The sequence below is a fragment of the Stenella coeruleoalba genome (assembly GCF_951394435.1).
Source record: "Stenella coeruleoalba genome assembly, chromosome: 3".
Classification (NCBI taxonomy): Eukaryota; Metazoa; Chordata; class Mammalia; order Artiodactyla; family Delphinidae; genus Stenella; species Stenella coeruleoalba.
In genome coordinates this window covers 12,134,538-12,159,658 of record NC_137148.1, presented here as the reverse complement: position 1 = coordinate 12,159,658, position 25,121 = coordinate 12,134,538, and the positions used below count along the sequence as shown (strand labels likewise).

Below are 25,121 nucleotides of genomic sequence, written 5' to 3'. Positions count from 1 at the left end.
TATGCCAATAAAATGAACAACCTGGAAGAAATGGACAAATTCTAAGAAAAGCACAACCTTCAGAGACTGAACCAGGAAGAAAATAGAAAATAAAAACAGACCAATCACAGGCACTGAAATTGAGACTGTGATTAAAAATCTTCCAACAAACAAAAGCCCAGGATCAGATGGATTCACAGGCAAATTCTATCAAACATTTAGAGAAGCACTAACACCTATCCTTCTCAAACTCTTCCAAAATATAGCAGAGGAAGAAACACTCCCAAACTTATTCTATGATGCCACCATCACCCTGACATCAAAACCAGACAAAAATATCACAAAGAAAGAAAACTACAGGCCAATATCACTGATAAACACAGACACAAAAATCCTCAACAAAATACTAGCAAACAGAATTCAACAGCACATCAAAAGGATCATACACCACAATCAAGTGGGTTTTATCCCAGGAATGCAAGGATTCTTCAATATACGCAAATCAATGTGATAAACCATATTAACAAACTGAAGGAGAAACACCATATGACCATCTCAATAGATGTAGAAAAAGCTTTCGACAAAATTCAACACCCATTTATGATAAAAACCCTCCAGAAAATAGGCATAGAAGGAACTTACCTCAACATAATAAAGGCCATATATGACAAACCCACAGCCAACATTGTTCTCAATGGTGAAAAACTGAAACCATTTCCTCTGAGATCCAGAACAAGACAAGATTGTTCACTCTCACCACTATTATTCAACACAGTTTTGGAAGTTTTAGCCACAGCAATCAGAGAAGGAAAAGAAATAACAGGAATCCAAATCGCCAAATAAGAAGTAAAACTGTCACCATTTGCAGATGACATGCTACTATACACAGAGAATCCTAAAGATGTTACCAGAAAACTACTAGAGCTAATCAATGAATCTGGTAAAGTAGCAGGATACAAAATTAATGCACAGCAATCTCTTGCATTCCTATACACTAATGATGAAAAATCAGAAAGAGAAATTAAGGAAATACTCCCATTTACCACTGCAACAAAAAGAAAAAACTACATAGGAATAAACCAACCTAAGGAGACAAAAGACCTGTATTCAGAAAACTATAAGACACTGATGAAAGAAATTAAAGATGATACCAACAGATGGAGAGATATACCATGTTCTTGGATTGGAAGAAACAACATTGTGAAAATGACTATACTACGCAAAGCAATCTACAGATTCAGTGCAATCCCTATCAAACTACCAATGGCATTTTTCACAGAACTAGAACAAAAAATTTCACAATTTGTATGGAAACACAAAAGACCCCGAATAGCCAAAGGCATCTTGAGAAAGAAAAACAGACCTGGAGCAATCAGGCTCCCGGGCTTTAGACTATACTTCAAAGCTACAGTAATCAAGACAGTATGGTACTGGCACAAAAACAGAAATATCGATCAATGGAACAGGATAGAAAGCCCAGAGATAAACCCATGCACATATGGCCAGCTTATCTTTGATAAAGGAGGCAAGAATATACAATGGAGAAAAGACAGCCTCTTCAATAAGTGGTGCTGGGAAAACTGGACAGCTACATGTAAAAAAATGAAATTAGAACACTCCCTAACACCATACGCAAAAGTAAACTCAAACTGGATTGAAGACCTAAATGTAAGGCCAGACACTATCAAACTCTTAGAGGAAAACGTAGGCAAAACACTCTATGACATAAATCACAGCAAGATCCTTTTTGACCTGCCTCCTAGAGAAATGGAAATAAAAACAAACAAATGGGACCTAATGAAACATAAAAGCTTTTGCACAGCAAAGGAAACCATAAACAAGACGAAAAGACAACCCTCAGAATGGGAGAAAATATTTGCAAATGAAGCAACTGACAAAGGATTAATCTCCAAAATTTACAAGCAGCTCTTGCAGCTCAATATCAAAAAAACAAACAACTCAATCCAAAAATGGGCAGAAAACCTAAATAGACATTTCTCCAAAGAAGATATACAGATTGCCATGAAAGGATGCTCAACATCACTAATCATTAGAGAAATGCAAATCAAAACTACAATGAGGTATCACCTCACACCAGTCAGAATGGCCATCATCAAAAATCTACAAACAATGAATGATGGAGAGGGTGTGAACAAAAGGGAACCCTCCTGAACTATTGGTGGGAATGTAAATTTATACAGCCACTATGGAGAACAGTATGGAGATTCCTTAAAAAACTAAAAATAGAACTACCATATGGCCCAGCAATCCCACTACTGGGCATATACCCTGAGAAAACCATAATTCAAAAAGAGTCATGTACCACAATGTTCAATGCAGCTCTATTTACAATAGCCAGGACATGGAAGCAACCTAAGTGTCCATCGACAGATGAATGGATAAAGAAGATGTGGCACATATATACAATGGAACATTACTCAGCCATAAAAAGAAATGAAATTGAGTTATTTGTACTGAGGTGGATGGACCTAGAGTCTGTCATACAGAGTGAAGTAAGTCAGAAAGAGAAAAATAAATACTGTATGCTAACACATATATATGAAATCTAAAAAAAATATATATATATATGGTTCTGAGGAACCCAGGGGCAGGACAGGAATAAAGACGCAGATGCAGAGAATGGACTTGAGGACACGGGGAGGGGGAAGGGTAAGATGGGACGAAGTGAGAGAGTGGCATGGACATATATACACTACCAAATGTAAAACAGATAGCTAGTGGGAAGCAGCCGCATAGCACAGGGAGATGAACTCAGTGCTTTGTGACCACCTAGAGGGGTGGGATAGGGAGGGTGGGAGGGAGATGCAAGAAGGAGGAGATATGGGGATATATGTATATGTACAGCTGATTCACTTTGTTATAAAGCAGAAACTAACACACCACTGTAAAGCAAGTATACTCAAAGATTAAAAAAATATACAGCGACATATTACAGAAATGTGAGTTTTAAAACATATAGTATGATATTTGTATTAAAACATTCACCTCACTTTTGGTAAAAAGAACAGCATCTCACATTTTTCTGGACCACCATTCTTAATATTTTAAATGCAACATAATGTGTGGCTCATTAGGGAGACTAAATGCCCATGACCCCTGCTCGACTGTCCTCCTTCTGGGGTCATCATATCTCACAACGCGAGCAAGGTGGGCTCCAGCATGGCTGTGAAAAGTAGAATCCAAAATCCGCCCACCTAAGACAGCCATGGGGGAGTCAACAGGTGTGCACGCCGTCATTCTGTTCACTCCATGAGTGACGACAAGCTGCAGGTGTGTGCCGAAGTGCTGGCTGCCTCTGTGACCGCTCCACTGTCGATGAGAGATGCCCTCGAGCTGGTGGTGCTGGTGAGGAGCCCCCAGGGAACTGCCAGCAAGCTCGTCCACGAAACAGGCTCTCATTCGTGTCCTAAAAAAAGCTTACCTAAACCTGAACTTGAATTTTAAGACAGAGGGGCAAAAAATCATTTTGTCTTTTGCCCGTTCCCAGAAGAGTTTCAGAAAACTCACCACAATAATTTTAGAACTTCATCAAAAATCACTTATGAGGGACTTCCCTGGTGGCACAGTGGTTAAGAATCGCCTGCCAATGCAGGGGACACAGGTTCGACCCCTGGTCCGGGAAGATCCCACATGCCGTGGTGCAACTAAGCCTGTGCGCCACAACTACTGAGCCTGCGCTCTAGAGCCCACGAGACACAACTACTGAAGCCTGCGAGCCACAACTACTGAGCCTGCGTTCTAGAGCCTGCGAGCCACAACTACTGAAGCTCGCGTGCCTAGAGCCCACGTTCCGCAACAAGAGAAGTCACCGCAATGAGGAGCCCGCGCACCACAACGAAGAGTAGCCCCCGCTCGCCACAACTAGAGAAAGCCCGTGAGCCGCAACGAAGACCCAAAGCAACCAAATAAATAAATAAATAAAATCATTTTAAGAAAAAATCACTTGTGAAGTAAAGATGGACTATTCCCCATTAAATAATTTAATAATTTCTTTTCACTTGCAAACCTCCCTGCATGGGGGTGCATCTTCCAATCTGTGGTGTGTCACAGTCAGTGACAGGCAGGTGCGAATCATCCATATGAGGACCCCTCCCAGTGAGGTTTAAAAGCAAAATCTTAGAACCATGAGTATTAGTTCAGAAGAATACAGTCTCTGACCCTTAAGGAGCTTAAACATCAACTCCACAGATGTTTGTTTATATTATATTCCCCAAGATTTAACTTGGTTGCCAATGTCACAGAAGGTACACAAATGAAAACACTGACCCAGTTATGAAGCAGAAAAGCCACAAATTCACAGTTTCGGTTCCTGAAGTAATAAAAACAATGACGCTGCAGTTCATAAAAGCTCCATCTACTAGACACTCCTATGTGGCTGATGTCAACCCCCAGCCTCACAGTGAGGCGGGACGGACAGATGTCAGTCCCACTTTATAGACGGGAAACTCAGCGCCTCAGTTCCTATGATGAAAAGGAAAGGGCAGGAAGTCCATTTCCTGCACCTACCAACGTCACAGGATACCTGCGTATGAGAGCTTCACAGCTTCTGGACCTCTACGTGTCTGGAACCAAAAACCAATAGCCCATTCAGGATTATCTGCCTATCCAAATGCTGGGTTAGCCGAAAAACAAGGCAAAAAACGTGAAGTTTCCGATCATGATGACACTATTCTCAATTCTCATAAAAACGGCATCCTCTCTGCCATTCCTCCCCACCCCACTACATTTTACTTCGGTGAGGCACCTATCACCTTCTAGCAAACGATACACATCACACATTCTTTCTGTTTGTCTGTCTCCCCACTAGAACGGAAGCCCCCAGAGGCAGGCATCTCTGTTCACTCACTGACATCTTATACCCTCTCAGGCTGGTACACAGGAGGTATTCAGTAAATAGTCACTGAATGAACGGATTCCTCTTTTATATTCCAAACAAAGTTAATTCAAAATACCTACTATCAGGTATCAGGAAGTTAAAAATGGAAATGCCTGATGAACACTCCTATAGAAACGCAGATGCTAAACGAACTGAGGTTTACTTTAATATCAGAAGAAGGCTGGAAAAGGTCTACGTAATAGCTATATATATCTGTGTGACGCTTCTTTTCCTAATAAACCCAGCGATACTCATTTCCCTCTTATGAGAGGTAACTTCAGGGGACTCGGTCTCTTGAGCAGTGTGGCCCAGAATGACCACAGAAGCAGCCAGTTTCAGAGTCACCCCTTTTTCTTTAAATGAATTGATAAAAACTCACCTCTTACCCAAGTAGAAGAAACTTTTTTCTTTCTTTTTTTTTAATTGAAGTATAGTGACTTACAATATTGAGAATAAACTTCTTTTGTAAGAAAGGCATTCTTACTTTGCGAAGTATAATATAAATTTCAATGGACCAACAGTACTGTTCTCTGCATGGTCCCCATCTGAATTTCCAGTTTCGAATACCATTGAAAATGGTTCTTCACTCCCCCTGAGGAACAGCAACTCACTAACCATGAAAAGCAAACTTTTCCAAAGCAAAGCTCTGAGAAAGTGCAGTCTGTGAAAGAGAAATTATGGCTACTATCTATTAAGTCTGCTACGGACTAACAAAACTCTGGTAAGAGGGTGCCCACTGGGTCCCTGCTCGAGGCCAACAGAAGGCCAGCCCTGACCGTCACACGCTCACCACCCATACCTTGTCGCTGCCTAATCCTGGGAATCAGAAACTCGCTTACACACCGTCTCGAATGAAGACTCTAAGGGGACTCTGTACTCTGTGTGGAAGGAAGGTCTCTAGAGGCACCCGGCCCTCCAGTCAGTCACTACAGCCTGGGACAGTGCTAGATGCTAACTAGAATACACAAAATGAGTGGGAGGTCCCCCTTCCCTTCTCAAGAAACGTGGAATTTTCTGCAAAACTGAAACAAGAACTAGAGTCAGTGGTCTCAACACTAACAGCAAACCTCTGGGCAATAAGATGCTATATTCCTGTCAATTCCCCCATTTACAAAGGTCAGTGTTCACCTTGCCCAAAAAAAGCTATTCTCAAAGAGTTACCCAAATGCTCGTCAACAGACAGCTGACTGAATAAGCTAGGGTGCGTACGCAGCACAGTTATATACAACTGTAAAAGGGATGGCGAATCTCCGTTTGTCCTGCTATACACTGCTCTCTCTAGAATACTGTTTAAAGGGAAAGCAGAAAGGCAGAGAAAATGGTGCAAAGTACATCACTGTCTGGTCTGGGGGCGGCGGCGGGGAGGTGAGAATAGGTGGACGGACAGAGACGGAGACTGCTTGTGTTTTAAAGGTATAAGAAATAAACCAACACTGAAGAAAACGAAAGCAAAAAAGTTTACCTACTGGGGAGGGAAGGTACAGGGTGGATGAGGCAAGGAGAGAAACTAGATTTCTTTGAGTACACCTTATCTTTTAACTTTTTTTTAGTTTTTAAACCTCAAATGATGTACACATTTTACTTAATATTGAAGCAAGATTAAGTGGTTGTTTTTTTAAGCCTTAAAAATGTAAAGTTAAATAAGACAAGTGATCCTGAGTTTCAGGTTGGGAAGAACTTGATCTACGCGGAGAGGAACTATTTTTTGTGACTTTAAAACACAGTAATAGGGCTGTACGTTCTTAGTGGTATGTACCCTTAGGACAACAAAAGAACAGAAGTGTTAAGTTACATTTGGTAGTCATACTGTGGTGATAACATCAGTATTACAATGTAAATAAGTAATTAGGTTGATGAGGGTAGGCACAAAGATTTTCAGCAAAAGGAAAAGAAAAGGAGATGCAGATATAAAATCAAAGAAAAATAAAATATCTGTAATTCTATATTTGAATTGGAAACCTTAGTATGAAGCCATGATATCTTTTCTCACTTAGAAAACGTATATATACAGATTTCCTAAATGTGTCCACTGAAGAGGCTCAGAAACAGTGACCCACCCAGCACAGCAAGCTTCCCCAGTACCCTGCACCATTCCCCATGCAAAAGAACCAGGGCGCTTTAGAGAAATGGCTGATTGCAGACATGGAGCAGGAAACAGACAAGATGGGCCTGAAATATCTTGTAACATCAGCAGAGAGAGAAGCTGTAATATTGTGGTACTTGGATTCAGGAGCCCATCTGAAGAGGCTCCCACTGGCCAAAGGATGGGAACATTTTAACTTCGCAAGAGAAAAAGAAATGTACAGTGGGGGAATTCCCTGGCGGTCCAGTGGTCAGGACTCAGCACTTTCACTGCCTGGGTTCAATCCCTGGTCGGGGAACTAAGAACCCACAAGCCGAGCCATGTGGCCGAAAACAAAAAAAAGAAATGTACAATTGAAACACATCAAATATATTTAAAATCATGAACTCAAAATGACACTTAAAAAAAAACTCAATGGTCTTTTTATTAGTCTGAAATGACTAATGATGTGTCTGAAAACTAATAAGGGACAAGCATCAATCGTTTTTCCTCCTTTCCTGTATGAACTGTGTTCTCAGGGAAACCAAGAAGCTGATTGGGACGTTTCTCTTTATGGAATACCCAAGTTGACAAATGAAGAAAAAAGGATATAATTAGATTATCACTATTTTGTAACCCTAAAAAATATTACATCGAAGCAATAATTATCATAACGTCATAAAAGAGAGACAACCAGACTCTCCCAATAAAACTCCCAGTAGAACCACCCAACACTACCCATTAAAATTTTCTGCCTATTTCCCTGCAAAACCAAGCGTCAAGATCCAGCTCCTAGCTCACAGGAAACACGGGGCAAGGGGAACACGTGACATGACCCCTCGGGGACGCAACCAGCAAAATGTAGGGAAATCTACAGGAAAACACCGTTTCCTCATTTAATAAACATACAGGAGTGACACAAAAAGGATGAAGAGGAGGAAGCTGAAGATTAAAAGATACATCAGACACATCAACCAACTGCAGTATACATCCTGTAAAAACAAATTACGAGACAAACGGAAATATGAATACTGCTTAGCGTTTTATAGATCAAAGTTATTATTCATTTTTATGTCTATGTGGTATATTGAGGTTTTTTTAAAGCCTTTCAAGGAATATAGATGAAACAAGATGACTGAGGTGACCCATGGATTCACGGCAGTTTTCTATACCATTCTCTCTCCTTTTGGACGTTGAAATGTTCCATGATAAAAAGTTAAGGGAAAAAAGGTGTTCTTAATTCTGGTGGCTGCCTGTGAGTTCTTTCATGGCCCAGACCAAACCCTAGTGGCACAGGAGCCACATGAAGTGGTTGACATTATATACACACACGTACATATATATATATAAAACGTACACACACGCACAACATTAAATATGTAATACACTGAATATGTATACCATAAATATACCTACTTTTATAGATATAACATTAAACATAAACTACAGGACACTTCTTTTACTGCCCCTCCTCTGACGTCATGCATGAAGTTAGACACGTCACTCACCTCATTCAAAAGGACTACTTTTTAGGGGATCCGGAGATGAGACAGGATCAGAAATACTGAAGCTTAAGGAGCCCACACTGGTTTCTTAGAGATCTTGAGCTAACGGGCATCTCACAGAATCGCCGATCCTCTGGCCTGCTTTTTCAAAGCCCTGGCTATTCCACTTAGACTTAATTTACTAAAAGCCACTCACATGGAGAGCTTTCACAAAGTTACCATAATAAATAGCCCTGATATGTATTAAAATGGGGTCAGGGCAAAAAAGTAGATTGGCAATTGCCAGAGTTGAGGGGTGGAGGAATCAGGGGCTGGGAATGGTGATGCTTCCACCACCTTGCGAGTACACTAAAATCTACTAGGCTGTACACTTTTAAAAGGGGGATTTAAAAAATAAATCTAAAAAATAAATAAAAAATAAAAGGTGGATTTATGGTATGTGAATTTTATCTCAAGAAAAAAGAAAAAACAGGATCAGAGGTAAAAATGTTTCAGAAGTTTACTCCTTCACTGAAATTTAAAAAAACATTTACCACATAAGTAATCAATTTGTTTTTAATTTAATGATTTTTTTTTCCTTTTCCCTTCCTAAACAAGATAACAGCAAGCCTAAGGGAATCAGCAAGGACCTCATGCTGCTTTAACTGGCCAATTCTGGCCACAGATTAGGAAATACTATGAAACTGTGGTGTCCCCTACTAACTGCATTTTGCTAACCCAGCTGGTAGAAGTCCTACCATCTCTAAAAATGGTTCTGGACTGATTTGTTGCAATGCAAAACTTCCCTCCCCACTAAAGACATCCAACTTTAATTAACTCTGCAGAATTTAAGGTTTTAGCAAAGATTCACGATAAACTCTGAAAGATTGATTTTATTGGATTAGTTGAAAGAGAAATAGTTCAGTTTTGACAGTAACTTAAATAGAAACACCATCTATTAATATATTCTGTATTAAATGCTTAAGAACAGAGTGAATATGTACACATACACACTGCTATATTTAAAATAAATAACCAACAAGGACCTACTGTATAGCACAGGGAATGCTGCTCAATATTCTGTAATAACCTAAATGGGAAAAGAATTTGAAAAAGAATAGATACATGTATATGTATAACTGAATGACTCTGCTGTACGCCTGAAACCAATTCACCATTGTTAATCAACTATGCTCCACTATTTTTTTTTAAAAAAAGAGTGAGTACATATACCAATTATCACTCAATCTTCCACTGTTCTTCACCTACCCATCACAAGCATAATAAGAGAAGAAAGCGCAGTGACGAGGTTTAGGAACAAAAGAAGGGACCGAAGGAGCACGTGCCCTCATCACAGAGCCAAACTTTAAAACAAAACCTGATGAATGTGCGAGATCAGCTTCCTTTCAGCCTTTCTTACAAAAGAAAGCCTGTAATATTTTAGAGTCTTTCACTTTAAAATCCACCTGTGAACTAGTCAGGAGGTTCATGAAATTGGCATGAGTCCATATTTTGCAGTTTGTCAGTAAATGATTAGAAAGGAGCAAATGCTAATTTGAAAACAGTGTATTAGAAGCCAGGAGGGCCTTTTTTCCCCTTTCATTTCTTTACCCTGTTTTTGCAACAATCTAAAGCACCTTCTCCTTTTCATGAACTTAGTCTTCTATTAACCTCTCAAAGTCACCTTGAATTAGATTTACTTCAGCAAAGTCATCAAACAGTGGTCAACAGGAGGCAAGAAACACCACTGGACACAAAGCGAGATGAGACTAGCGAAAAAGCCACAGGAAGCTGCATCCTAAATATATAGCCGTCCCACATGCTTAAAGGACAGACAGAACACGTAAAAGGAGCTAGCTGTGCCACAAATTTAAAATAAAACGTGTTCAAGAGGAGACATGAGATCAGCATAGCATGCCTGTTTGTGAAAGATAAAAATTTATCAAGGGAAACACATCCAGGAAGACTGTCTAAAAGCACGTGACAGTCTACAGATTTACTTTCTGCTATAACACAGCAGAAAACGCCTGCAAACCTTTGTTCTGTAACAAGTGAACTGGTGCTAAAAAGGTATGATACCCAATGGCTGTTCTGTTCATGGAGGAAGGAACCCCCGAGGAGACAGCCAGAAAAGCCCCCAAGCTGACCCTCTGTGTGCAGAGGAGAGGGCAGGTGAGTGCCCCAGAGCCTGGGAGACCGGTCCAGTCTGTCCCCACGCTGCAGAAGGGCCAGGAGTTAAGTGGAGGACCGGCTGGCAGAGACGACCAGGGCTTTCCAGGTCCATGACATGGGTTCTAGGAATTCCAGGACCAGAGCGCCAGAAAGAGAGGCAAGGAATTCAGGACACATCTACATATGGTCTCATTCCCACCACTTCTGCTGAGATGGTGGGCATATACCCTGAGAAAACCGTAATTCAAACTGCACATGTACCACAGTGTTCACTGCAGCACTATTGACAACAGCCAGGACAGGGAAGCAACCTAAATGTCCCTCGACAGAGGAATGGATAAAATGTCCCTAGACAGAGAAATGGATAAAAAAGATGTGGTACATACATATAATGGAATATTACTCAGCCATAAAAAGAAACGAAATGGGGTCATTTGTAGAGACGTGGATGGACCCAGAGTCTGTCATACAGAGTGAAGTAAGTCAGAAAGAGAAAAACAAATATTGTGTATTAACGCATATATGTGGAATCTAGAAAAGTTGAACCCATTTCCAGGGCAGGAACAGAAATGCAGACGTAGAGAACGGACGTGTGGACATGGGAGAAAGAGGAGGGTGGGATGAACTGGGAGATTAGGTTTGACATATATACACTACCGTGTGTAAAACAGATAGCTAGTGGGAACCTGCGGCACAGCACAGGGAGCTCAGCTCGGTGCTCTGTGATGACCCAGGCGGGTGGGATGTGGCGGGGGAGGGGATATATGTATATGTATAGCTGATTCACTTCACTGTACAGCAGAAACTAACACAACATTGTAAAGCAATTATACTCTAATTTTAAAAAAATCAGTTTTTTTACTTAACTGTCAAATGTTTGTTGAATGACAGACACGAACATATTTTAATCACGAACATATTTTAATCACCGATGCTATCTGACCTATGATGTGCCTGCCAGCTAGAAGAAAACCCTTTGGGCACTCATTTCTCAGGACCACACTACAAGAATAAAGCAGTTAAAAATCCATCGAAATGCCAATGCTTTTACGTTGTGACAGGTGAGCTAGTGTACAGTTTAGTATTTCAGACTCTGACATTGTATCGAAGCACTCAGAAGGAACAATAGAGCAGATTAGAAAGTTAAACTTTACCTGAAAGGTATGCAACTTTTTCCTTTAAAATTGGCAAAACATCCATAGCTTTCATTTCATCGTTTTTTCGAAACCCTGAAATACATAAGGAGAAAATAAAATTAGCGGGTTGCTTGAGTGTCATTTAATTTCCTAACCACCCAATCTCAATGCCAACGCAGCTGCTTTCTTCACACCCATTAAATCAACTTGAGAAATATCATCATTTGAAAACATCTGAATTCTATGAAGGAAAGTCTCTGATCACAGGAATACCTTCTATTTCAATGTGGAAGGATGATTTGCAGACCCAGACCCAGAGGCTCCCATACCAAGCAAGCTCTCGATCATTTCTGGTTTTAAAGAAAGGTTTGGTCCCAAAAAGACGGGATTTGAAATCAGTCCAGATTGTTTCAAAAATCTTCATTTTAATTCCACAGATTTAACATAAACACTGGCAAATAAAGCAGCAACATGGTTGTTTTAAAACTGCGATTCATGGCACACTAAAACCTCTAGGGGGAGCTCAGAGCCTCATCCTATCTCCGAATCCAGTTAAACATAAACAGCGTCAGGGAGGAGAGCAGGATTTTAAACAGCTGGGGACTGGCCACAGCTCCCACTTGGCGCTGTCCTTCCAGGCTTTCTGGGGCAGGCGCCCCTGGAGGAATGTCACTGGCGAACGTGTAAGATGGCCTGGTGTCACCCACTTCACTGGGTGGCCCAGATCCCTCTCCTCACATCAAACCAACTCTCCCCACGCCCCGAACATCGTAGGAGGCCCAGTGGAAACAGTGTGGCAAGGAAGCACGCGGCGGGCACTTCAGGCCAGGCCAGGACCCATCTCCGCAAAGGGAACTCTGGCAGCCCAAACACGACCGGCCCAGCTCTCCAGGGCGAATGCCCACATGGGACTCTGGGGTCAGAAATGTTCATACTGGTAATAACGCCTCGGCATTTTTCTCCTGGAGGTCTCTACCAGGGGAAGTCCAGGTTCAGGATGCTGGCCATACTCATCAAAACAAGTAACTATCGTTCACGGCAGAGCAATCTCTAGAAAGAATTAAAGAGAGCTGCCCCATCCCTATTTTCCTGTTTGTTTTTGCCAAAATACTACAAGGAAAGGATCCAAAAATGTGAGTTTGGTAACAAATAACCAATGCAAGGCATAGACCTGGAATTAGCAGCAAAAAAAGTGCTCTAGGTACGTGACTGGAGCTTCCGCTTCTGAGCCTGAGCAGTTCCTGCGGACCAGCCCTGGCACAGATTAAACCTACAAAAACCGACTGTCTCAAGGCACAGGAGAGTGACCAAAAGCAGGGAGAGCCACCAGGAAAAAGGAAGTGACTTTATAACGGCTTTCAGCCTGAGGGCAGGGCCCAGCCTAAGCCACCTGGAGCTGCTAAAACAAGTCGGGACACAGCTCAGGGCAACCTCAGCAGCTGTAATCAAGACAAGAAATCGTGCAAAAGAGAAGGGGAGACCCAAATTCTGTACATAAACTTGGCCCAAACCTCTGGCTGTCCCCCGCGCTTGCATGTTCAGGGCAAGCTCCAAGCAGCCCCAGCTCCAGACTAAGGCTAAGGACCTGACCCGAGGCTGGAGTGGCTGCCCGCTGCAGGGTCCAGCCTGCTGAAACAAGCACCCGAACAGCAACAAAACCAGCACATTCTGGAGGAATCCAACAGAATCTAGTCTCCGCAATGTATCATTCACAGAAACAAAGAATGAGTAGATTAATAACAATCCTGTCCACAGAATACCTACACGTGCACAAAGAACCCAGTTTAACAGGATCTAACCACGACACTGACGATCACCAGAGACTTCTGTGCAAAGACCACAGCAAACACATCCTGACGAGGACCCTGAGGTCCAAGGGCTTAGCGGCACTACCCAGCTGGTTGTGAAATGGCTCAACACAGAACGCAGGCCTCCAGATCACCAGGCCATTTTGCTTTCCAATACACCATGCCTTGTGGACCAACCCACCAGGCTTTTAGAACACTGGCTATTTATAAAAGGCAAAACAAGAGCCAAGGGCTCTGCAATTTCATCCTTAAGGTTCCTTCAAAACTCTTGAATGGATGCAATGTCATCTCAGCAGTTCATTGCCTGTCATTGGGTAATTATTCACCGCATGCGTCTACAAAGATTGATGACATCCCACTTCCAACTGAGGCGGACATGGATGGCAGCGGGGCAAATGCAAAGAGGAATCAGGCACCACAGCGGTCTTTGCAGAGACAAGCTCATGAACACCTAGAGAGCAAAGGCACAGGATGGAAAGTTCTGTAAGCAGCACGAACGGACCCAGGCAATGAGGAGGCAGATCAAATACCAGAATACTAGGAAGAAGGAAGCCATAGCTGTGGACCCCCATCTACCGGGATTTGAAAAGAGGATCCCCTTCCACTGCCACCAGACAAGAAAACGCACACTTCCCACCGTCCCCCCATAGCCGTGCGCACACGTGCCCCGGCCGGGACACAGCAGAGCCCTCAGAGAGCTGCCACTACCACTGCGGTCCTGGATTCCCACACTGCAGAAGCAGGAGCTGCCTCTCACACAGCCCTCGACAAAGAGAATGTCCCCATTCCAGTTCGGGGACCTCAAGAGAAGCCTGTGTGACTTACGGAATTCCAAAGCATTCTTGACAAGTCCCACCGACTCTGAACTACATCTGTTTATTAATAATCTTGATGGAGTGAATGATGCCATTTAGAGCTGCCATGTTCCAGGTCACCCCACCGGAAGAATATCATACTGATATGAAAACAAGGTGAAGGAAACAAAACAATGACAATCTCCCCTAAATTGAGACTCAACAGTTTTTCCAGAAGAAGAAAGGCACATGAATCAATGGCTAAACTGGTGTGAAAATGTGTTTAACTTCTATTATGATATACGTACATGTCTGAACATAGACTAGAATATAAATTCTAAATAGTTTTACCGTAATATTTTTGTTGAATATGGCACAGAAAAAAAGACATGCTGATTTTATTAAAATTGACAATGAAAAAGTCTAAAACATAAAAGAAAATAGAGAAACAAACAATGAAAGAAAGAAACATAAAACTAACCACACAAAGAAACTGAGTTTGTGGCTATTATTAGGCGCTCACCTAAGTACTGTTTAACCTCGTTTCCATTTTTAAAAGACACACCCAACAGGCAAAGGACTGCGGAAGCCTGTACACATACTAAAGCTAGATTAAATATATCACGTAACTTTCAATAACAAGCAAGAACTCAGCCATGAAATGTCCTCAGATCTAATGGCAGATTCTGTTCCATGCCCTGAAGAGCTATTTATGAAAACAGAGTGCATGACTACAAAAAAATTACAAATAAATGGCTTCTGTGCTATTCCAGTGATTCTAGATTACATGACAGGTAGGACAACAACTACTGTGCTGCTTCCTCATACATTAAAGGATCTAGCTGTGGGACCTACACTTTGGAACAAAAGGATACACTCAGCAACTACCCTCGAAACATACACCTGTCCTCCCACCCTCATGGAGAGGGGAAGGACTGGCAGATGCCATCTCGGAGTGACACTTGAGAGACCACAGACCTCATCAGTGCCACAGCTAGGAAGTCATCAGCACTTTACTGCTAAGTGCCACCAAACTTAATAGGTGGCACAGAGAGAATTTCAGTAAAACTAGGAGAGAAGGGGCAAAAAAAGAAGAGCAATGTGAAAGGCAATAACTATATAACAGAGGTAAATGGCCAAAGTCAGAGGACATGTATTTGTACCCATTTTGTCAATTATATACTTTTTTTTTTTTTTTTTTTTTGCGGTACGCGGGCCTCTCACTGCCATGGCCTCTCCCGTTGCGGAGCACAGGCTCCGGATGCACAGGCTCAGCGGCCATGGCTCACAGGCCCAGCCGCTCCGCGGCATGTGGGATCTTCCCGGACCGGGGCACGAACCTGTGTCCCCTGCCCCGGCAGGCGGACTCTCAACCACTGCGCCACCAGGGAAGCCCCAATTATATACTTTTTAAAATACACAGGCCTATATTGAAGTGTGCAGAGGGACTGGATACTTGTTACGATTTAAAGTACGTTTTGCTGAGACAAAGAAGCCACTGTGAATTTTAATGAAAGGCTAGCTTCAAGGGACAGTGAACAGCGCATGGGATGCAGTCAGCCGAGGCTCATCCAGCTCCTTCGTAGGTGCAAAGGGTGTGTTCCAGGGGAGTCCAAAAAGGAAGTCAACAACTGCTCTTTTAAACCAAATCTGAAAAAAATGTTCACAGAACATTTGCCATTACTCTAGATCTTGATGTTAATATTTGTTGAACGCTACTGAGGGAAGTGCGTTTGGGTTAACAATCTGATCTTATCATTGTTAACATAAACATGCAGTTAGTGGCTGATTTTCTTTCCTCCTTCCTGGTTTCAGTCAACACAAATAACCCCTTTTCCTAAAGCAATCACATTTGAATATTTAGAGGTTTTAACATATTCATTAAAAAATATCTCAAACCCCAGGTTCAGCATGATATGACTTGCCAAAATTGATTCTGTTACCACTTTTCAAATTGCTATTTGGTTCAGTAACCTGTCAGCCTGAGGTACATTTCAACCCCCCGCTCCCAAATCATTCACATTTCCTAAAGTGACTAACATTATGTTGCCCATCAAGAGAACAGTTTTTCTCTCTCTTCCTCTAAATCCGCCTGCCAGCCAGAGGACGGGTCTGTTTTTGTTCCCTGCTGTGTCCCAGCTGCCTAGGACAGGGCAGGTACAGGGTGGTCAATGAACATGGGTTGGCTGAATGAATGAATGAATGAACGAACTAAGACATGCACATACTTCTCCAGCTTCTTGCCCAAAACCCCCATGCAAGCACCTCAATGTTCCTGAGCACTTCCTGTTTCCCGTTTAACCTATAAGCTCAGTATTGCTCAGATGGCCTACGATATGACTTATATTTACAACGAGGAAAATTAACCTCTCTGCCCTAAGAGAAAACATTCCACAAGTTATTCAACAATGTAAAATCTTTTAGTTGAATCAATGGTCTGAAACTTCAACTATCTAATACCCCACTGGTCAGATCAATCTCGTTTGTCACCCCTCGACCCTACAAGGAGGTGCTGTATTGTTACTGCTGACAAATGCCTTTTGAAGCGAGTCACTGCTGACCAGAATGCTCCCACACTTGGTCATTTCCTTGGTATCAGAATTTTCAAAATCAACAAACAGATAAGGAACAACCACCCCCAGGTTTTTTTATTTAAGAAGTACAAAAGCACCACAGAAATATTTTTACAATGAGCAAACATTATCCCAGCAGTCATTTTTCCATAGCTGGTTTCAAAAGAAATTAAGATGAAACAAATCAAATGAGTTTTTAAATGAACCAAATTTTTAAAATTCTAAACCAAAACACAGGTTAATTTTTTCTCCCATATTTCTCTCAGGACTACCAGCAGATACTAGCCATTTGAAATGTTACCTAATCCTCAAATTAAACAAGTCAATTTTTTTTTTTAAGTATTGAATAAAAACAGTGCTTGTTAGAAGAAAAAAAAAGTCATTTCTTCACCATTTGAGCTGAACCAGATGAACTGGCACCTTGCTCTCAACAGTCCGCCTCACCTCCTGCACTGGGATTTGTCCTTAAAGGACAATCCACAAGGCAAACTGTGCAGCTCATCCGTTTTCAGAGGTCTCATTTGCCGGTCAGCTATCTTACGTTAGTATTTACTAAATGGGAAGACAAAGTGAGAGAGACTGAACAAATTCCCATCCTTCTAAAGACACAGGTGGTAGCAGTAATAAACAATGTGGTAATAAAGAAAGCAGCGTTCTGAAAGAACAAAGGAAAGCAACATTAAGTAGTAAGCTGGAGGGTCACTATTAGTACGGAGTCTTGGTGGTAATTACCGAATTTTGCTCATTAGTTTATTTAGGGGAAACGCGCGCGCATGCACCCCACAGCACAAAGAGCAGGGGGCTAAGCCTCTCCATCAGCGGCAGCGCGCGCGCGCAGATGGAGGTGACGTCACCCTTTCCAGGCAGGCCGTCCGCAGTTCCGACTCCCGGACCTTTCTCTGCAGTGCCTGCGGGATTAGTCACGGATCGCTGGGAGCGGCAGTGCGCGCACGCGGCACAATGTCTGCGCTATCAAGGCTTTTAGTTGGGCAAGCATTGAGACCAGTGTTGCGTAGGGAGGAAGCATTTTCTCTAGCCTGGATCCTCTCTGAAAATGTTTGGGGCGGGGGGCGGGGATATAAGGTTATAAATCAAGTGGTGTACTGTGTCTTCTTTACCAATACATGAAAAAATCAAAACATAATGCAATGCTTATATTATTTTTACATAAATATGTAACTACAGTCCATACTTATAAAATGATTATAAAATGCATATAAAGTGAATTAAGTATTTATATCAAGAATATAAACATGTTCACAGGCCACCACACAGGAATATGGATGGGGTTTCATAGTACAGCATTATAATTTCTACTTATTTCCTTTATGGTTATAATAACTGTCAGACTGGTTGATTTATTCCTTCACATAATTTTAGAAGTAATAGCCTGTAATATCATACCTTGCAGAAAGAAAAAGCAACATAAGCTGTCTGATTCAAGGCAGTTTAAGGGCATTTCAACTTGAAATAGCTCTGGCTTTTAATGTCTTGAGCACAAAACATAGAAGACAAACCAAAATAACCAAAAAAAACACAAAAGCAAAACCATAGCAAGAATATTTTTAACTATTGCATATATTTTACTGTAATGAAACAATCTGCAGAATTTTTAACATTTGATGATTTAATTACACAGTAACTGTGTTAGAGGTTAATTAAAAAGCATAAGGAATAGACCAATGAAAGGAAATATTCCAATAGTCAAAAAAAGGAGGAATATTATAAAAGGGAACTCTATAATCTCATAAATCTAAAAAGAACCATGTGCCCAGATGTGCCGTTCATCTTTGCATCCTCAGGGACCAGCACAGGGCCAAGCGTAGAGAAACCTTATCCTCGTGTTTGTCTAATGCCAAGAGAAAGAAGACATCTGTCTGTGCTTGTGCCTGCACTGCCTGTCAGGAGATGCCTCTGGGGAAAGCTCACCCAGGCTGTACCCTGAGACCTATCACTCACCCTAAACTACACACACACACACACACACACACACACTTTGATTCATATGGTTCTGTGTGCTGACAGACTCCAAATAAGGTTTGCTTTACATAAGAAGTAGCCTCTCAGGAAAGCTGTTTAAAAACTTACTTTGCGGGACTTCCCTGGTGGCACAGTGGTTAAGAATCTGTCTGCCAATGCAGGGGACACGGGTTCGATCCCTGGTCTGGGAAGATCCCACATGCCGCGGAGCAACTAAGCCTGTGAACCACAACTACTGAGCCCACGTGCCCCAACTACTGAAGCCCACGCACCTACAGCCCATGCTCCGCAACAAGAGAAGCCACCGTGATGAGAAGCCTGCACACCGCAACAAAGAGTAGCCCCTGCTCACCGCAACTAGAGAAAGCCCACGCACAGCAACGAAGACCCAATGCAGCCAAAAAAAAACACACACACAAAAAAACTTAGTTTGTAGCAAATGAATAACAGTGATACAACTGTACAGCAATCAACCAAAATTGACTGCTAAAAGAAAACCTGTTTAATCATTACATCAAACAGTCTGTAAATGGTAGTACCCTTACCCTCTACCAAATAAGAAAAGAAAAAATTCTAATACCCAAGTATATTTTTTTAAATGCACATCACAATCAAACTCTATAAAAGGCTTTGGATAATAAAGCTATAATTATAACTCTACTCTTTCCCTTTATATAAATATCTTTTTGATTATTACATACAGAAAGGCTTTCAATTACAGAGAAGTGGTATAAATTGACGGTATTAAAACTTCTCTCAGTGTACACTGATTTGCTCTGATTTGGGGGTGATATGAACATCAAGTGCAATCTAGGGTCCTTGCTGAACCCAGTGTGTTTGGCAAAGCAGCAGGAGTGGTCAGTTCTGTACAGTGCAAACACATAGTATGGAAAAACCAGGGCCAGAGGGATCGAAGTAAGAGATGTCCTGTAAGATGTAGGATTCTTGCCAGGGGGCGGGGCGGGGGGAGTTGATTATGGTTGGTCTCGGCTGCCGAGCAGGAGCCAGGAGGGGTCATGAACTGGGCACCTGCATGCCTATAGTACAGGCTTCTCTACCAAACGTCTAACCTCGAACTCACCCGCATCCCCCCAGACCTGCCCCCCACTGTGTGGGTCCCAGCGCAGCCCCTGGTCCTACAAACCACCCACCCCAACCGAACCAGGAACCCAGGCTGCCCCTGCCCCCCACCGTCCTCCCTCGCATTCCTGCAGACTCCAGGGGCACCGTGTCCACTGGCCAGCAACTCCCTCGTGTGCATGACTCCAACAGTCTCCTAATGGACATTCATGATTCCCTCTGATCCATTCTGCCACTCTCTCCTAAACATCCATCTCACAGTTTCACTCCCCTAAAATTCACCACTGGCTTCTCTATGCCCTCGAATAAAGCCCAAACTCCCTGATGTGGCACAAAGCCCCTCAACACCTGACGTCCACTTACCCCTGTGGCCTCACTGGTTCCCCCAACTCAGTACCCTCTCCACACACCCACTCCAGGAATTCTAATCTCCTGCAGGGAACACACGTCCTCGCTCACGGCTGAACTTCCACACACACTGCTCCCTACCAGCCGGAAACACGCCCCGCACCTCCCAACATGCACATACACGTGTGAACACGCACACGCACGCACTCTTCACGCTCCCAGCTCCTCCAGAAAGGCTCGGGCCAGACCCAGCCCGTCTATGTAGCCTTGCGGAGCCCCCCAGTGCTGGATCAGATGCCCCATCCTGCACTCCCACAGCACCCCGAACCCTTATCACACTGCACAGTTAGAATTACCTAAACACCCATCAGCGTGCCCCATGATAAGGGAAGCCCCTCGAGGGATGGGACGGTCCTACATCTCACTGCCTAGCAGAGTGCTATGGTCACAGTAAGGGCTCCATCCCCAGCTAGGTAGCCCCCGAGGCTCAGAGCGCTTCAAGCAGTTGGAAATTTTAAGTGGCAGCTGACAACCTGCAGCTCTGAGCCAAGTATCCGTCTCATCCCAGTCAGCAACCAGTCCAAAGTGGTCAACTTGCTCCAAACACTCATTCGAGGAGGCTGCGGTGACGAGTGAGTCCTTCATCTAGTACATAAAATTACATTTACATATTCTTCGTTCAGATTTTTTAAGCAGGAAAAGTTTGACTCTGGGATTTTCACAACGTAATTAAAAGTTATTTGCTGCCCAGCCACACACATACAAAAATTATTTATGAAAAGCTTCTGTGATGGGAAGGACACTGAGTGGCTTTGAGTTCCATAGACCACATACCAGCCCCTAGAGAGTTAAGATGCATACCTAAGGAAAAATTTCAGGGAGCCCAGATTCCTGCATCTTCCCACACACAGAAAAACAGTGCAATCATTAACTTCAGATGTCTGTTCTTTGTAATTAGCAGTGATCTTTTTATTCTTGACCACGTGTTTTTCCAGCAAAAAAGTTCAGCTGTATCCTGGCTCCCCCCTTACCTCTTCGGAGCAGATCCTCAGAGCCATCTGAGGGGCTGTCTCCTGGGCTACAGTCCTCAGTGAGGTAACTGAATAAAACAAACTCACTGCTCTCACTTTGTGTTCTTTTTCAGTCAACACCACGTCCTCAACCACCAAGAGGGATGCAAGACTCTAGGGAAGTGGTTTCTAAGTAGGAAAACACGGGTCTTGCGGCCCCGCCCCTTTGCACTCAGGACTGTCTTCACCCAAGAATTCCGAGTTACACCAAAGCGCTTTCATTACGAGATTCTGTAAACAGAGTAGACGTGAGGGAAACAGCAAGCCAAGCAAACCCCATACAACTCAAAACTGAACCTGAAGGACTGAAAAGTTATTTCCATTTGGATTTAATTTCAACATAAACTCACTAGAAAGGTATGGAAGAACTTTCTACCAGCCAGTCCCTCTGATGAAGCTTAGAACTGTGTTTTTCATCTCTTGGCATTCATAAAGGACACATTTACACATGGTGTTCTCTTAAGCCCTAGAAATGTTCCCCCTGAATGACGTGTTCCTGATTGTAAGAAGCTTATAATCTAAAACAAAATAAAACACACATTAGACCAAATAGTGGCCTTAACCATGTGTACGTAACAAGCAAAGTCTGATGGACAAATAAATATGCCTTACAAATACAGGTACTGTTATTTATAAAAAAGATGTAGATGCTATTGTGATTAATTACACAAAGCCATCTAAAAGTATTACTTTTGTCACTGAAATTCTGTATCAATCACTGGCACTAAAACTAAGTCCCTGACATAGAAAAGGATGCTCCAGACCCTTCTGAAAAGGTTGGAACCCCTTGCTATAGGGATTAAAACCACAAAGCACAGAAGTGAATAATACTATAACATGTTCAAAGAGTAATACTGTGATTGCTTTAATCATGAGAAGGGGGGCGGAGTCAAGAAGGCAGTGTGGGAAGACTCAGTGTTGGCGTCTCCCCACAACTAGGGCGCCTGCCAGATGCGGGTGGGGGACCCTGACGCCCAAGGAGACGGGAAGAACCCCCAAGAGAACCAGTAGGATGTGGGGGAATTGAGGAGTGAGGAGAAGTGGAGGCCGGACAGGACCGGTGCCCCTGAGGGGTGGCTGAGAGCAGGGGAGGGATGCCTTCCCATGCCTGGAGGGACCCTTGGGGGCTGGGATCAGGGGAGGGCGGGCCCAGCGTTTCCCCTGCCCGATCTCCGGGGAAGTCCGCCTGGCTCTCAGGTCGGATCCTATGCCCTCCAGGCTGGGGTGGTCCTGGGGGCATAGGAGGGAGGCTGGGGAGATGAACAGAGGCAGGCGGGATGGGCCCTCCGGGACTGGAGGAGCAGGACCGGAGCAGAGGGCGTTTGCTCTGCCCACTCAGGTCCGGGGAGCCTGCTGAGCTCCCAGGCCAATCCCACACCCTCCAAAGCCCCCTGCAGGGAGCATGGGCCCTGGGGACGAAGGAGGGAGGCCAGCAAGATCAGGAGAGGCTGCTGGGAGGGGACTAGAGGAGCAGGAGAGGAGCGGAGGGTGTTTGTCCCGCCCACCTGAGCCCAGGAAGCCTGCTGGGCTTCCAGGGGGGAGGCACGCCTGGGCCCCTTCTATTCTGTAGAGCCTAAGCCCCGCCCACCCCCACTGCCTGTTCCAGCCCTGTGGGTCCTAAGCACAGGCCCCGCCCACCAGCCAAGCCTCACCCCTGCTTAGATGCCACCCTCCACAGCCAACACCTTTTCCACCTTTCTTTTTTTTCTCCTCCTCCTCTTTGTTACTACTGTAGTTCTGTTCTACCTTCTGGTTGTTGTTTCATCTATATATTTTTTTCTAACATAGCTGTTACTTTCCTAGTCTAATTTTATTGTTTACTTTGTTACTCTTCTCCTTTTTTTCTTTTTCTTTTTTTTCTTTTCTTTTTTGGCTGCCCCAGGTGGCTTGCGGGATCTTGGTTCACGAACCTACGTCAGGCCGAAGCTCCTGCCGTGGGAGGTCCGAGTCCGAACCACTGGACTAACAGAGAACCTCAGATCCCAGGGAATATTCATCAGAGTGAAGTCTCCCGGAGATCCTCATCTCAGCACCAAGACCCAGCTCTACCCAACAGCCTACAAACTCCAGTGTTGGAAGCCTCAGGCCAAACAACCAGTAAGACAGGAACACAATCCCACTCGTAAAAAAAAAAAGGGAAAAAAAAAATGAGACGGCAAAAAAGTATGTCACAGATGAAGGAGCAAGGTAAAAACTTACAAGACCAAATAAATGAAGAGGAAATAGGTAATCTACCTGAAAAAGAATGCAGAGTAATGATAGTAAAGATGATCCAGAATCTCGGAAATAGAATGGAGGCACGGACTGAGACAATACAAGAAAGGTTTAACAAAGATCTAGAAGAACTAAAGAACAAACAAACAGAGATGAACAACACAATAACTGAAATGAAAAATACGCTAGAAGGAATCAATAAAAGATTAACTGAGGCAGAAGAATGAATAAGTGAGCTGGAAGCCAAAATAGTGGAAATAACTGCCAAGGAGCAGAATAAAGAGAATAGGATGAAAAGAACTGAAGACAGTCTCAGAGACCTCTGGGACAACACTAAACGCACCAACATTCGAATTATAGGGGTCCCAGAAGAAGAAGAGAAAAAGAAAGGGTCTGAGAAAGTATTTGAAGAGATTATAGTTGAAAACTTCCCTAACAGGGAAAGGAAATAGTCACCCAAGTCCAGGAGGCACAGAGAGTCCCGTGCTGGATAAACCCTAGGAGAACACACCAAGACACCTATTAATCAAACTAACAAAAATTACATTCTAAGAAATAATACTAAAGGCAGCGAAGAAAAAAAACAAAAAATAACACACAAAGGAATCCCCATAAGGTTATCAGCCGATTTTTCAGCAGAAACTCTGCAAGCCAGAACAGAGTGGCAGGATATACTTAAAGTGATGAAAGAGAAAAACGTACAACCAAGATTACTCTACCTGGCAAGGATCTCACTAAGATTTGACGGAGAAATCAAAAGGTTTTCATACAAACAAAAGCTAAGAGAATTCAGCACCACCAAACCAGCTTTACAACAAATGCTAAAGAAACTTCTCAAGGTAGGAAACACAAGAAAAAGACCACAAAAACAAACCCAAGGGGCTCCCCTGGTGGTGCAGTGGTTGGGAATCTGCCTGCAAATGCAGGGGACACAGGTTCGAGTCCTGGTCTGGGAAGATTCCACATGCTGCGGAGCAACTAAGCCCGTGAGCCACAACTACTGAGCCTGCGCGCCTGGAGCCTGTGCTCCACAACGGGAGAGGCCGGGACAGTGAGAGGCCCGCGCACCGCGATGGAGAGTGGCCCCCGCTCGCCACAACTGGAGAAAGCCCTCGCACAGAAACGAAGACCCAACACAGCCATAAATATATAAATAAATAGATAGATAGATAAATAAAAAATTTTTAAAAACCCAAAACAATTAAGAAAATGGTAAGAGGAACATACATATCAATAATAACCTTGAATGTAAATGGATTAAATGCCCCAACCAAAAGACACAGACTGGCTGAATGGATACAAAAACAAGACATATATATATGCTGTCTATAAGAGACCCACGTACAGACTGAAAGTGAAGGGATGGAAAAAGATATTCCATACAAATGGAAATCAAAAGAAACTTGGAGTAGCAATACTCATATCAGATAAAATAGACTTTAAAATAGAGACTATTATAAGAGATAAGGAGGGATACTACATAACGATCAAGGGATGAATCCAAGAAGAAGATATAACAATTAT

At 43.1% G+C, this 25,121-nt stretch overlaps 1 protein-coding gene across 15 annotated transcripts in view; it reads right to left on the bottom strand.

Annotated features, from left to right (window-relative positions):
• The window catches only part of TRIO (trio Rho guanine nucleotide exchange factor), a 372,206-nt gene that overhangs the window by 228,417 nt on the left and 118,668 nt on the right, over positions 1 to 25,121 (bottom strand). For all 15 annotated transcript variants that reach the window (XM_079917624.1, XM_079917622.1, XM_079917617.1 and 12 more), the window contains one exon: positions 11,749 to 11,823. In XM_079917624.1, coding sequence (XP_079773750.1) covers positions 11,749 to 11,823 — 75 coding nt within the window. The remainder of the gene's footprint in view (positions 1 to 11,748; positions 11,824 to 25,121) is intronic.